General features: G+C 43.7%; 1 protein-coding gene across 14 annotated transcripts in view; it reads right to left on the bottom strand.

Annotated features, from left to right (window-relative positions):
- Nucleotides 1-359: 359 nt before the first annotated feature.
- Nucleotides 360-14090, bottom strand: part of Clip1 (CAP-Gly domain containing linker protein 1) — an 88194-nt gene continuing 74463 nt past the window's right edge. For 5 of the 14 annotated variants that reach the window (XM_026784208.1, XM_026784222.1, XM_026784218.1 and 2 more), the window contains 8 exons: nt 13505-13557; nt 9418-9438; nt 6231-6348; nt 5989-6139; nt 5529-5578; nt 4439-4444; nt 2486-2610; nt 360-1981 (listed from right to left, as the gene is read on the bottom strand). In XM_026784208.1, coding sequence (XP_026640009.1) covers nt 1756-1981; nt 2486-2610; nt 4439-4444; nt 5529-5578; nt 5989-6139; nt 6231-6348; nt 9418-9438; nt 13505-13557 — 750 coding nt within the window. In that variant the 3' untranslated portion in view covers nt 360-1755. The other 9 variants (XM_013349947.2, XM_013349955.1, XM_013349966.1 and 6 more) reach the window with 4 other exon arrangements.

Here is a 14090-nt window from a genome sequence, read left to right as displayed (position 1 = left end):
CCAGGCTGGTCTCGAACTCACAGAGATCTGCCTGCCTCTGCCTCCCGAGTGTTGGGATTAAAGGCGTGCGCCACCACCGCCCGGCTAGCTTTTTTTGGAACTATCATCGTGACTCAGTGGTGGTGGGGGGCAAGGGATTGCCCTTGGATCTAAAGGGCTTTTTTTTCCTTCCCAAGACAGAGTTTCTCTGTGTAGCCCTGGCTGTTCTGGAACTCACCAGGCTGGTCTCAAACTCACAGAGATCCATCTGCCTCTGCCTCCCGAGTGCTGGGATTAAAGGTGTGCACCACCACCGCCCAATTAAAAGGGCTTTCTTCAAGTAATGAAGAAACAGCATGACAAATAATCCCAAGAACGTATTTACTGCCACTGGCAGGAAAACAGACAAACCCATTTATTAGATACATAACTCAGATTTTAATACTGCTTTACATATTTTCTTTGTGAAATAATTCCTATAGTTTTATTAACCAAAAATGTTAACTGGTAACAGATTTGTTTAATGTTCACTTGTCAAGCACAGTGGATGGGGGAATACGGCAAAGGCTTATATACAATGACGGAAGTTCTTATCATGCATGCGGCATGACGGTACATTTAATTCCTTTTTACATATTCTCAAAAACATTCAAGTGAAGACAGACTCAGGCTGACTGATAAAACTCTTTTGTATGTTGAGGTCCTTCGTTTTATCTTTTTGTGATAAGAAAATTCAAAATTATTAATGTTGAATTTCTCATCGTACATTCATTAAAAAATACAGTAAAAAACCCACAGACATATAAAGGAGGGCTATAGATCAGTTAGTTTAGCTGTTGTAGGGTGCCTTAGTGTGCTACTGGGATTATCTGCTGAAGAAGGGGAACAAAACCAAACAGCTGGAGCAGTTCTTCCAGCTACTCAGCTGCGGTTCAGAAACAACAGGAGAGGAGGACAGTGATGAAGCCACTCTGCTGTTTCTGGCCTGTTCAGGCTTGCTGACGAGCCATTTAGCTGTGTTCTTTCTCATAAAGGTAAAAAAAATCTGAAAAGAAGACACATTGCATATACTTTTTTCCCAAAATATAGATCTTTAAAAATATATATATACATATAATATATAGAGGTTGAAATTATGTAAAACCAATAAAGAAAACCCACTGTTGGGTCTGTGGGTGCAGCATATCGATTATAAACGTCGCCACAGCTGTTTGGGGCTTTCCCCCCCTTTTACCTGTTTCATGATTTATAATCACGCCCTATGTATTGTCAAGCCTGGAGAAAGGCACTACTGAGAGCAGGTAGTGCAGAGCTTGGATATTAAAATTATTTAAATGAGTATATGAAAATGCAAAGTGGCACACTTTGTCTGCAGCTCATTCCAGTGTCAAAGCACAACAACAACATCAACAAAACCTAAATATACAGAAGTAGCCAGGAAATACTTTAGTGCAAATATGAGAACGGCATAATTTAAAGTTTTTTAAATAAGATATTGTCAGGGTCCAGCTTGTCCCACGATGTTTCTCTAGGAACAAAAGAGTAATGGCACCTGGTACAATGTCAGAAATCTTCAAATTCCAAAAAAGAGGATGGAAGTAAAAGCCCACCTACCAAATATTTATTATTTTAACTTATGAGGAAAAATGAAAGGGTAATGTGTTGAAGATCAAAATATTTTCTTAGATTTGTTGACAGGGGTCAAAAAATAATGAGTTCTCCTCAAGCTGCGCGTGCAATGCTGGTGGAAAGCTGCTGGCTGCGGAGCCCGCGGCCTCAGAAGGTCTCATCGTCGTTGCAGTTGGTTGCCCAGTGCCCAAACATCTCACAGATCTCACAGTAAGGCCGCTCCTCACTCCGGCTGCCATGGTGCGTGGAATGCGGAGGGTCTTCCGACACCTGTGTCTGGGTGGGGCAGTCCTCTGTGTCGTGGAGATCAAAGCAGTCACAAATGTCACAGAACAGGCGGGGTTTCTTCTTGGATTGTTTCTCCTGATCATCACTACAAATGTCAACACAGAAAACCGGGAAGGTGGTCAGAAGAAACTCAGGAGGTCACAGCACTCAGAGAATCTAAAAGGACACAGGGACTAATGACAGCCACAGCTAGGGTTTCCAGGAGAGGAGGGACAAGGATTTCTAAAATGTGCAGTTCAGGGGGCTGGAGAGATGGCTCGGTGGTTAAGAGTACCACCTGCTCTTCCAAAGGTCCTGAGTTCAATTCCCAGCAACCACATGGTGGTTCACAACCATCTGTAATGGGGTCTGTGCCCTCTTCTGGCCTGCAGGAAGAGTACTGAGAATACTGTATACATAATAAATAAATAAATCTTTAAAAAAAAATAAAAAATAAATAAAATGTCAGTTCAGGCCGAAGAGATGGCTCAGCCATTAAGAACACAGTTCCCAGCACAATCTGATGCCTCTTCTGGCCTCCGAGGGCATCAGGCACACATGGGGTGCACACATACACATGCAGGTACAGCTGCTGGAGGCCCTGTCATACCTGTCATAGCTGTTCAGGTCATCCCCGTTGCCGTTCAGCGCAGCTTCAGACATCATCTCCACCTTCATCTTGAGGTCTTGATTCTTTCTTTGAAGGTCCACTATTACCGAATTGAGGAAATCAATCTGATTTTTTAAAAGAAAAAAAAAGCAGTGAGATACGCAAACGCCATACAGCTGGAGTCTAGACGTTGAGAAGTATGAGCCACAGTAGGGCCAACTACTATAAAAGCCTGCTATAGTCTGTGCTTTCCAGGCTCACCGAGGAACAGGCACGTGGAGGGTGCAGGACGAACTACAGGGAACTGGGATGAGATCATAGCTACGTGAAGGGGGCAACGGAGTTTCTTTCGTCCCTTTTCCATCTCTCAGTGTTTGCTACTAAGGAACGTGTGTGTATATGCGTGCATACGCACGGGTGTGTATCACTTTAAATTCATGTCACTGAATCTGAAGCTGTGGATGGATAAATTTCACATATCATTCAGACAAATGTCATTACACTTAAATCATCAATCTGTGGATTGGTGAAATGCCACTGATATTTTTCAAAAAAACAAAACACCACACTGTCCACAGTCATAATTTCCCTCTCTCTCTCTCTCTCTCTCTCTCTCTCTCTCTCTCTCTCTTCTTTTCTTTTTCTCAAGACAGTGTTTCTCTGTAGCTTTGGGGCCTGTCCTGGAACTAGCTCTAGACCAGGCTGGCCTTGAACTCACAGAGATCTGCCTGTCTCTGCCTACTGAGTGCTGCGATTAAAGGTGTGGGCCACCACCGTCTGGCTGTACAGTCAAAATTTCACAATTCTGAATGCACAGGCAAGGTTTAGTTTTTCCTTCGTGTGTGTGTGTGTGTGTGTGTGTGTGTGTGTGAGAATCCATGGCTGAAAATAAAGTTCAGTGGCAAAACTCTGCCTGGTATGTGAGGTCCAGGGTTCATTTCCTGGATTCCTAAATAAATAAACAAATAAAGAGACCTTAAAACTGTCTAAATTCGCTGGGTGGTGGTGGTGCACACCTTTAATCCCAGCACTGGGGAGGCAGAGGCAGGCAGATCTCTGTGAGTTCAAGACCAACCTAGTTTATAGAGTCCAGGACTGACTCCACAGCTACTGAGAAACTCTGTCTCAAACACACACACACACACACACACACACACTTCCTCTCTCTCCTCCCTCTCTCTTTTAGATTGTCTCTTGCTACATATCCCAGGCTGACTTTAAAATCACTAGGTAGATTGGGAATAGTGCATACCTTTATAGTCTAAACAAGCTAGTTCCTATTTGAAACAAACAAAACAAAGCCTAATTCATTTTTTGGCAGAGGATGGCCTTGAACTAACTTTTTTTTAAAAAAAAAATTTTATTTATTATGTATACAATATTCTGTCTGCATGTATGCCTGCATGTCAGAAGAGGGCACCAGATCTCATCCTAGATGGTTGTGAGCCACCATGTGGTTGCTGGTAATTGAACTCAGGACCTCTGGAAGAAGAGTCAGTGTTCTTAACCTCTGAGCCATCTCTCCAGCCCCTACTTTTTTTTTAAAGCCAGGGTCTCACATTGTAGCTAGCTTCAAACTAATGAGATCTCCCTGTCTCTGCCTCTTGAGTACTGGGTGCATTACCACACACCTGACTTTCTTTAATTCTAGATTATTTTATGTGTGTTTGTGTTGTGCCTGTGTGACCTGTGGCAGTCAGGAGGGGTCACTGGATTCCCTGGAATTGAAGCTAAGGGTGGTTGTGGATCACCATGTGAGTGCTTTAAACTGAACCTGGTTTTTCTCTCAGAGGAGCTGCTGCTCTTAACCACTGAGCCATCTCCCCATACCCCACACATCTTCCAAGTTGCATCTTCTAAATCATTCTATTAGGGGCTCTGCTGCAAGGCCAAGGAAACCATACACACAATCACACGTGCATGTGTACACAAATAAGGAAGCATAAAACAAACCATTTGCTGATGGGAAGAAAAGTGTTGGCGGCAGCAGCAGAAACAAATGGAAGCAGAGCAGAGGAAACGGGGGAAGAAGGAGAGAAAACAATGTTAATTCTTACTATGCCTGTGAGACACACTAACAGACAAAGTTAATTCTGAGTCAGCTTAAGTCTGATAGCTGTTTAAGGTACTGTTTATAATATACACCCTCAGCTTAGAATAATCACAGTGTCCTGTCACTAAAAGGGAACTGACTACATTATGGTACATTCACACACTGGAATACTATACAGCTAAAGAAAAGGTAAGTACAGAGTGACTTATGTGGTCTATTATTACTTATGTTAAAACACACACACAATTGCAGAGGGAGCCAGCTATGCTGGTGTTGCACATTTGTGATCCAGCAATTGGGAGGCGGGGTAAGAGAAGCACCAGAAGTTCAAGGCCAATTAGGGCCACAAGAAACTGTCTTTAAGCCTGGCGGTAGTGGCGCACGCCTTTAATCCCAGCACTTGGGAGGCAGAGGCAGGCGGATCTCTGTGAGTTCGAGACCAGCTTGGTCTACAGAGCTAGTTCCAGGACAGGCTCCAAAGCCACAGAGAAACCCTGTCTCGAAAAACAAAAAACAAACAAACAACAACAAAAAAAAAGAGCTAGTTCCAGGACAGGCTCCAAAATCACAGAGAAACCCCGTCTCGAAAAAAAAAAAAAAAAAAAAAAAAAAAAAAGAGGGGGGATGTTAAAGCAGAGGAGATTGTATATTTAAGTGTGTGTGTTTGTGTTAGAGATAGGGCTCTTGCTATGTTACATAGGCTGGTCTCAAACTCCATGGTTCCAACGATCTCTCATCTCAGCCTTCCAAGTGCTAGAGAGCTATAGGTACATGCTGTCACATACCACATCTAGCTGTATATTAAAACAAAACAAAAAAATCTGCAGAGGTAAGATGCAGGTAACGGTGTCAGTGACTTGGGAAACAGAACAGCAGGAACCGGAAGACTTTTTACTGAATGCATTCTAAACTTTCAGCATTCCGCTCTCAAGATATCTAATGACTTTGCAGACAGGAAGGCAACAGAAACACTAATAGAAGAAGCATTACCTGACTCTCCTGGGCTCTCTCATCCTCTTCTGCCTGGGTATCGATATTGCCTTATATTTAAAAACAAGAACAAGAACAATCAGAGGGGACACTGGAAAATACTGCAAGTCAGTTCCTTGTTGCTGCAGTGATGGGCTGCCAGGGGACACTCATTTTCAGTGAAGTCCCTGCCTGCTCTCTGGCCACTACTGGGCCTCACAGATGCTACCCTGCCCTTTCAGGGTTCTTTCTCAAGATGACCACCTATGGGGTACAGGTGCCTGATTTTTAAGGATGCAGTGTTCTCCATTCTTGTTGCCTTGCACTTGAGACCTCATGGTTGCTTATATGATGGCAGCCGTCATGTACTGCCTCATATGAGAAGACCAAGCACACTTGTGAAGAGCCCTTGTTTGATTCAACAGTGGGAGAGCTGGGGCCCTCTAGTGGGAAAAGCCCCCTGGAGGAGGCACACATTTACCTGAGGAGCTGCTGAGCTGCCTCTTGTTCTCCTTGAGCTGAAGTTCCAAGTTCTTGACCTTGAGCTCAAGCTTCACCTTGTCAGATTCCAGTGTCTGCACAACTGAGTGTAGGGACTTGGCAGAGGCGTTCTCTCCACGGAGCACTGTGACCTGCAACACAGGCGTGGGGCTCAGGACAGGAGGAGGGGAGGATCATGGCAGCCCCACAGCACCGTGGCAGACCATCCCCACAGCACCCTACCTCACTCCGCAGTTTCTCCAGCTCGGCATCCTTCTCTGTGAGTAAGGCACTGGTGAGACTGATGGACCTCTGCAGGGACGCTTTCTCTTCATCAGCGTCCTTTATGTACTCAGATTCTCTAAAGACCAGAGAGTTAAAAGAGGGGTCAGCAAGCAACTGTTTCAGAACAGACTTGAGAGTAACTTTAGTTTACGTTGTAAAAAAAAGGTGTAACAGGGAAGTTGCATAGGGATCAAGGCTGTTATGCCTGTAAATTTTACTTACTGCGAGGGAGAAAAGGTTTAGCTATGCACAGGCATGCAGAACCTGCATGTCATTGTGTCCATTTGAACTCAAAAAGACAAGTTAATACTGTTGGAAGAGGTAGGTCTTTAAAAACTGTTGTACCACCCCCAAAAAATCACAGCAATTAGAACCCCACCTTGAATACTGTTACTTCTGGAATACATAATACCAAGCAGTGACGATTAAAATACACACATGCAAAGCAGTTACAGATGTCATGCAGAGCGGTCTGATGCTGGAAGTATCAGTTGGTTCTCACTAATTTCAGTAACTTTTTAGTAAGTTCTGAGCTTGTGTTTTTAAGATTGTGTGAGCCAAAACAGTAGCAAAGATAAATACTATTCAAACTGAAAGATAACTACATTTCAACCAATCTGAAGAAGACACGGGGCTGCTTTTAGAACTGAACTGCAGAAAGGCTACCGGCAAAACAGAAGTGAGGGGTTTCGCAGAGCCGAGTTCCTGTTTTCTGCTGGCTCACTAGAGGGCGGGAGAGACCTCTGGAGAACTGTCCACTGGACTGGAGTCCAGGTTGAGGGAGGAAAGGGTTGAGAGGGACACAAAGAGGCTGGGCAGGACACAGGGAGTCAGTCCCAAAGGAGGGCAGGCAGGGTATGTACATGTATGATGTGCATGTGTATTTGAAGGTGTGCCATGAAATACGAACATGCTGAGTTATGAAAGGCAGGACTTAGTGAGGGACGGTCACAGATCTGCACACAGGACCACACGAGCGCAGTGTTATTCCCTAGCCTGGATCCTGGATGAGGGAAATGACTGTGATGGACAAGTGCAGAGAGCCGAGGGGCAATGACTTTGTGGTTTGGGCACAGGTGCTGAGGCTATGTGACATGTTCATAGTGGGGCAGCTGACTAGGGAAATGAACTGGCTACACTACCTTTATAACTCTTTTACAAACCTAAAATTTTTTAAATTAAAAGTTCTTAATTTTTAATAAGCAGATCTTGTGTCACTGAATTACGTCAGGGAGAACAAAACAAGAGAAAAGTGTCTCAGGCTAGCGCTCAGGCCACACAATCTCAGACACTGCACCATGGAGGTGGTCACCGGCAGGAGTTTGTAACCTGCAGGCAGGTGAGTGAGTGCAGAGCGAGCGGCATTTGGTCTGTTTTCAGATCACCTGGGGAATAGGACAGGGAGGGCCAAGTTAGAGATGGCAGAGGAATGGCTGGTTAGTGAGACCCAAGGTATCCGGCACATGAATTACAAAATTCTCATGGCAAACTGAAATTCTACACGAAGATGGAAATAAACGTGTTGTATTGGTCTCATTGTGTGGCTTACACCTTTACACTCCAGAATGATAAGTAGGAGGAGAAGAATCTGAGACTTTCCAGAAGTGTTCTAAATTAGTAACCCTGGGAAGAAAGGGGCACCAGTGCTGCCAAGTCCTGGTGAGCGCTAGGAAACGGGGCCATCTTAAAGCTCAGGCGGGGCTTCTAGAGTAGGGGGAACAAACAGGAACTTTTGCAGTGTTGAAAGTAAAGCTCTGGTGCCACCCAAAGATGCAGGAAATCTGGGCTCCTTGGATTTCTCTGAAACATAGTTAGTATTCTGTTCTCCTGAGCTGGGCGGTGGTGGCGCACGCCTTTAATTCCAGCGCTCAGGAGGTAGATCGGTGAGCTCAAGACCTACCTGGTCTACAAGAGATAGTTCTAGGACAGGCTATCCAAAGCTACAGAAAAACCCTGTTGAGAAAGAGAGAGAGAGAGAGAGAGAGAGAGAGAGAGAGAGAGAGAGAGAGAGAGACCGACCTCACTCAGCCTCCCCAGTAGATACTAGTAGTCTGGCTTAAATTAGGAGCAATTTTTGAGCGAAACTTTGCTAAACATAATTTAGTCAGTCACGAGAGAGAGAGAGAGAGAGAGAGAGAGAGAGAGAGAGAGAGAATATGAATTCTGGAGCTTTGTTTATTTCAAGTAGCACTCAGATTTGAAAATTTTTTTTAAAGTTTTAACTTTCTAAAAATTAGCAGGACTAGGGTTTGTTGAAGACAGATGTGAATTCTCCTGTGCTCAAAGATCTAGTCAGCTAAGATCCCACGGGCACTTAGCATCATGGAGGGAAAGTCACCAGTAACCAGCAGAAAAGTCACCAACCCAACCCTGAGCCATGCAGCTTGCTAAGATGGAGACAGGATGTTTCCTAAAAGGATCAAGCAAAAGGGCTGGGCGGTGGTGGCGCACGCCTTTAATCCCAGCACTCGGGAGGCAGAGGCAGGTGGATCTCTGTGAGTTCGAGACCTGCCTGGTCTACAGAGCTAGTTCCGGGACAGGCTCCAAAGCCACAGAGAAACCCTGTCTCGAAAAACCAAAAAAAAAAAAAAAAAGAATCAAGCAAAAGGACACATGCTGAAGAAAGAGACAGCTCAGTGGTGAAGTCACTGCCACCAAGTCTGATCAGTTTGATCCTGAGAAGCCACATGGTAAGAATCCTCTCCCACCCCCAACACACAGTATGTGTTAAAAGAAGGAAAAAGGAAAAGAAAGAGGAAGAAAGAAAGAAAGAAAGAAAGAAAGAAAGAAAGGAAGAAAGAAAGAAAGCGGGAGGTCTACCAGATGACAGGGCACAGACGCTTGGCAGCGCGCCTGTGTGACAGATCTTCAGTGGTGGCTTCAGTGTGACAATTTCTATGCCCTAATTCCTCTGTACAAACTAAGAGGGGCTGAATTAAAGCATCTATGCCAACATTACTGATGTATGAGAAGCCATGTTGGTGAGAAGGGTTTCCTCATACGGCCAATAGCAAGAAGGGAAGATAACAGTATGGAAGAAGGGCTTCAGAGCCAGAATCTCTCGTCCCATCCCAAGGGAACGTGTCGCTCAGATTCTTCTCTTACTACGTAAATAAGAAATACAGTCCAGTAATGAAGCAAATACCTTGAAGTGTTACTAGGCAGGCTTTAAAATGCAAGGTGATAAGAACCAAATATTAGAAACATGAAGAAAAATGCAAATACAGTAAGGAGAACTAAATTTGTACCCAAGTTTTTTGCTGTATGTCGATATCAAAAAGAAGTACATGTCTAAGTGTGAGTGAGTGTGTGTGTGTGTGTGTGTGTATGTATGTGTGTGTGTGTGTGCATACATTGCTGAATTACATATTTTACAAAACAAAAGCAAGACACAGAGGGACAAAGGCAGCCAAAAATATATACAACAATTTGGTTTACTAAAAATATATGAGATTTATTTATTATAACGTGGATAGACTTTCTTTAGTCTTACCATGAAAGACACACAGATATAGCAAAGGAAGCAAGAGTAGGAAAGGGAAAAGAGAGGATGAGGTGAGCACTGGTAAGTAGCGCAAGCTCGGAGACAGTCAGACAGTTACAACCCACAGGGAGCTGATGAGCTGGGCAGCGCAGGCCGCTTCAGAAGTGGAGGCAGGACTTGCATTCCTCACAGGGCTTACATTCTGTACTACCGTTGAATTAAGACCCCCATAAACCCATGTCTAAAACTTTGGCTTTGCTGTTCCTTGTTTGACATTAAAAAGCTCAGAGCAAAAGGGGAGCCAGGCTAGCTCCCCAGGGTGCATCAGCCTGGGCAGCTGTGGAGGAGCAGGGGCCTCCAGTTTAGCAGTGAGACAACTGTGTCTTACCAGCTAGATCCCTGGGAACCTGTTCCCCCTCTCCTGTTTCTGTTTGGTTTGAAGACAGGGTCACTATGTAAGCCTGACTGGCCTGAAACTCACTGTGTAGACCAGCCTGGGCCTGAACTCGGAAAGATCCTCCTGCCTCTGTCTCCCTAGTGCTGGGATTAAAGGTGTGAGACAATGCACTGCCTGGAACTTGTTCTTAAAGATATGTGTTCAACTGTACCCAATTTTTCAAATGATCACAGTTTAAATTCAGAGAATAATGTTCACTACATATTGCCTGCAATAAAATGTCTACAGATACCAAAACCACGAAGCAAATACAGGAAGACTCTACTGATCTCTAAAGATAGTCTCACGTAGCCAGGCTGGCCTTCTACCCTCAAGTGCTGGGGTTACAGGCATATTCTACCATGCGAAGTTTATAATTTAAAGTATTCTATTTATTCATTAACTCATCATTCATTATTTTGCACATGTGTGTAGGTGTGCATACTATGGGTGTGGAGGTCAAAGAACAACTGGCTGGAATCAGGTCTTTCCCCACGTGGGACTGAAGGATGGAGCTCAGGTTGTCAGGCTTGGCGGAAAGTCCTCTTACCCACTGAGCCACCTCGCCAGCCTTTAGCTTACAGTTTAAATTTACTCCTCGGTGCAGAGCAGCTCTGAAATCCTCAGAACCACAAAAGGCTTTTCCTAGTGTGGGAGGTGCTGTATAGAAACCAGGACCTTACAGCAGCTGGGCTGGGGCGCTCACACTGACTCCTCAGTGACTGCTTCACCTGATGGTGGGGGTCCTGCAAGCTCCTATCATGGCCATAGAGAACACATTTCCTGCTTTCCCTTCTAATGTGAACTAAAGACAGGGCTATTACTCTGCACCAACAAAGGACATTTGTGTGCTTTTATGACTTAAGCTTTTGGAAGGTATTTATACCAAGATCATATAAAACTTTAGTCCTCTAGGCAGAGTAGACAGAGTTAGCCATCACAGCATACATCACAGAGGAATTCTTATCAAATTTATGTTTGGGAGGTATTTATGGGTCTAATTTGTTATTTTAAAATACATTCAAATTCAGTCTTCCAAAACAGAAACAATTGTCCATGAGGGTTGATTAACAAGAGAAAATCAGTTTAAATACAGAAATTAAATTTATAACTTTTTCGATTTCAGAAAAATTATTTTCTTTATGTTTGTTCATCAAAATTAGCAGGAGTGGCCGGGCAGTGGTGGTGCAAGCCTTTAATCCCAGCACTCCGGTGGCAGAGTGCTGTGAGTTCAAGGCCAGCCTGGTCTACAAGAACTAGTTCCAGGACAGACTCCAAAGCTACAAAGAAATCCTATCTCAAAAACAAACAAAACAAAATTAGCAGGAGTAACTTCAGTGTTTGGTGTTGGTGGCAGGAGACAAACTGGGGCCTCCATGTGTGGGCAAGCATCCTACCACTGACTCTCCGGAGCCCTTCTAGAGCTTGCACTTCCAGACTTCATTAAATTGCTTAGGGCTGTCCTTTAACTTGTGACCCTCACACCTCACTCAGCCTCCCCAGTAGATACTGGTTTGGCTTAAATTAGGAGCAATTTTTGAGAGACACTTTGTTAAACATAATTTAGTCAGTCACATGATAAGTTAGGACCCAGGAAGTATACAATCTTTCACGAGTCAGTAATAAGTACAAGGTATAGGGGAAAAAGAACACAGAAACCTGAAGCTCTAGGTCTCAAGCCTGCACATGGAACTCATGGGCCTGAGTGCTTAGCTAAGTTCTGGTCTGGGAGCTTCTGCTTCATCCTCAAAAAATGCATACCCCACCACATCTTCCACTGGGATGTTTTGAGATTATGCAGATTGGTGAATTAAAAAGTGTTGTTAAATGTAAAGGGATTACATATTTCATCAGCCCATTTTCATTCATTTGGCCCCATTTGGGAAAGCTACAGGAATAAGGCCTCATTATTTTTCTGTCCAGGATAAGCATGGCCATGGTGAGACACTTGTGCAGTCTAGAATGTAAAGATCTTGGAGAAATTCAACAAAGGAGGCCAAGAATTTCTTTGTGTGTGTGTTTTAGAGATAGGGTTTCACTGTGTAGTCCTGGCTGTCCTGAAACACACTTGGTAGACCAGGCTGGCCTTGAACTCAGAGTTCTGCTGGCCTCTGCCTCCTGGAGTGCTAGGATTAAATATGTGAGCAACCACCGCCTGATGAAGTACTTCTTAATTAAACCAGAGAGAAGGGAAAGGCTTCCCCTGGGCCAAGGCCTGACAGCTTGGAAAATACAGCAATCTGCATTGCGCAATCCAAATGTTTTTGTAGGCTAAATAAAACCTTGAATTCCCAAGTGTGAAGCACATCTGTCAGACACCAGAAGGGCAGGGAAACCTCTGCTCTGACACGAAAAGCACTTCCTAAGAGCATGGGAAAACTTGGAGGCAGGCTGAATCTCTTTCCTCTGTTCTTTTTTAAAGCACAGGGTCTCAAACTTGGTATGTACTTGAGGACGACACTGAACTACCGATTCTCTCACTCCTAAGGATTGTAGATGGTTTTGTTGTTTGTTGTGGGTGTGGGGTGAACACAGGAGCTCATACATGGGACGCAAACTCTCTATCGCTGAGCTATATTCTTAGCCCCTATTTTAATTACTTAATTAAATTATTTATTTGTGATGGGGTCGCATTATATAGCCCTGGCTATCCTGGAACTCTGTAGACCAGTCTGGCCTCGAACTCAGAGAACACATGCCTCTCCCTCCCAGGTGCTGACATTAAAGGTGTGCTCTACCACTGCCCAGCTCTTATTTTAGTTTTTGTAAAGCAGGATTTTGCAATGTTGGATTCAAATATGATCTTCCAGACTCAGTCTCCTGAGTGCTAGAATATAGGCATATTTTACTCTGACCTGGCCTAAATATTTCATTTCTATGGACCCCATTTATTTTTACTCAAAAGAGTTTGGGAAGTTATAAATTATGGAGGGATAATGAATAATAGAAACAAGTGGTATTACTTATTAATGAAAAAATCAAGCTTTCCCATAATTAAATCAGTATTATATCTAAAGTGATTACTATAAATACAATTATAATAATGCTCATTACTAAAACCATTAATATGAGGCAATCTAAATTTAGTAGAGCACTTCTGAGTAAATGCAGTCAAAAATGGCTTAAAATTTTAAATTTTTGAAACTTGCACAAATGGATCTTCATAACTTGTCAATTGTGAGCACTAAAATACCACAATGCCACTTTCCAAATATACGAAGCTGACTATTTTTTCTGTAAACTAGCACACATAACACATTCTGAAGTTTTCCTTGTTAAACACACACATCAGTAAACATACAGAGAGCCTACCTCTTTTTCATTTCTAACAACTGATTATTGAGTACAGATCTTTCTTCTTCCAGCTGAAAAACAAAAACAGAAAGAGTTCAGTTGATAATAAGTCCACAGAGGCCACACAACCCGCTCCAGGGCAGCAGACGCCAGCAAGAAGTCACCACCTGAGAATCAGAAATATTAAATCAGATTATAGCAACAGAATATAGATGACAGATCAGAATATAATACTTTTTTTTGAGACAGGGTCTCATCAGTATCCAGACCAGCTCCACCTCCTCTGACTCTCAAATGTTGAGACTGTAGGTGTGCACCACCATACCCAGTTCCTTTCCAACACAGTCTCATGTAGTCCAGGCTGGCCTAAATCTGCTATGTGGCCAATGGAAGAGTCCAACAATAAGAATAAAGAAATGTAGATTCCAGAAATAAGAATGTAGAAATAAGAAAATATAAAGTTGTAGACCAGCCGGGCGATGGTGGCGCACGCCTTTAATCCCAGCACTCGGGAGGCAGAGTCAGGCGGATCTCTGTGAGTTCGAGACCAGCCTGGTCTACAGAGCTAGTTCCAGGACAGGCTCCAAAGCCACAGAGAAACCCT

Source organism: Microtus ochrogaster, chromosome 2 (assembly GCF_000317375.1).
Source record: "Microtus ochrogaster isolate Prairie Vole_2 chromosome 2, MicOch1.0, whole genome shotgun sequence".
Lineage (NCBI taxonomy): Eukaryota > Metazoa > Chordata > Mammalia > Rodentia > Cricetidae > Microtus > Microtus ochrogaster.
This window is presented reverse-complemented; position numbering and strand designations above follow the sequence as displayed.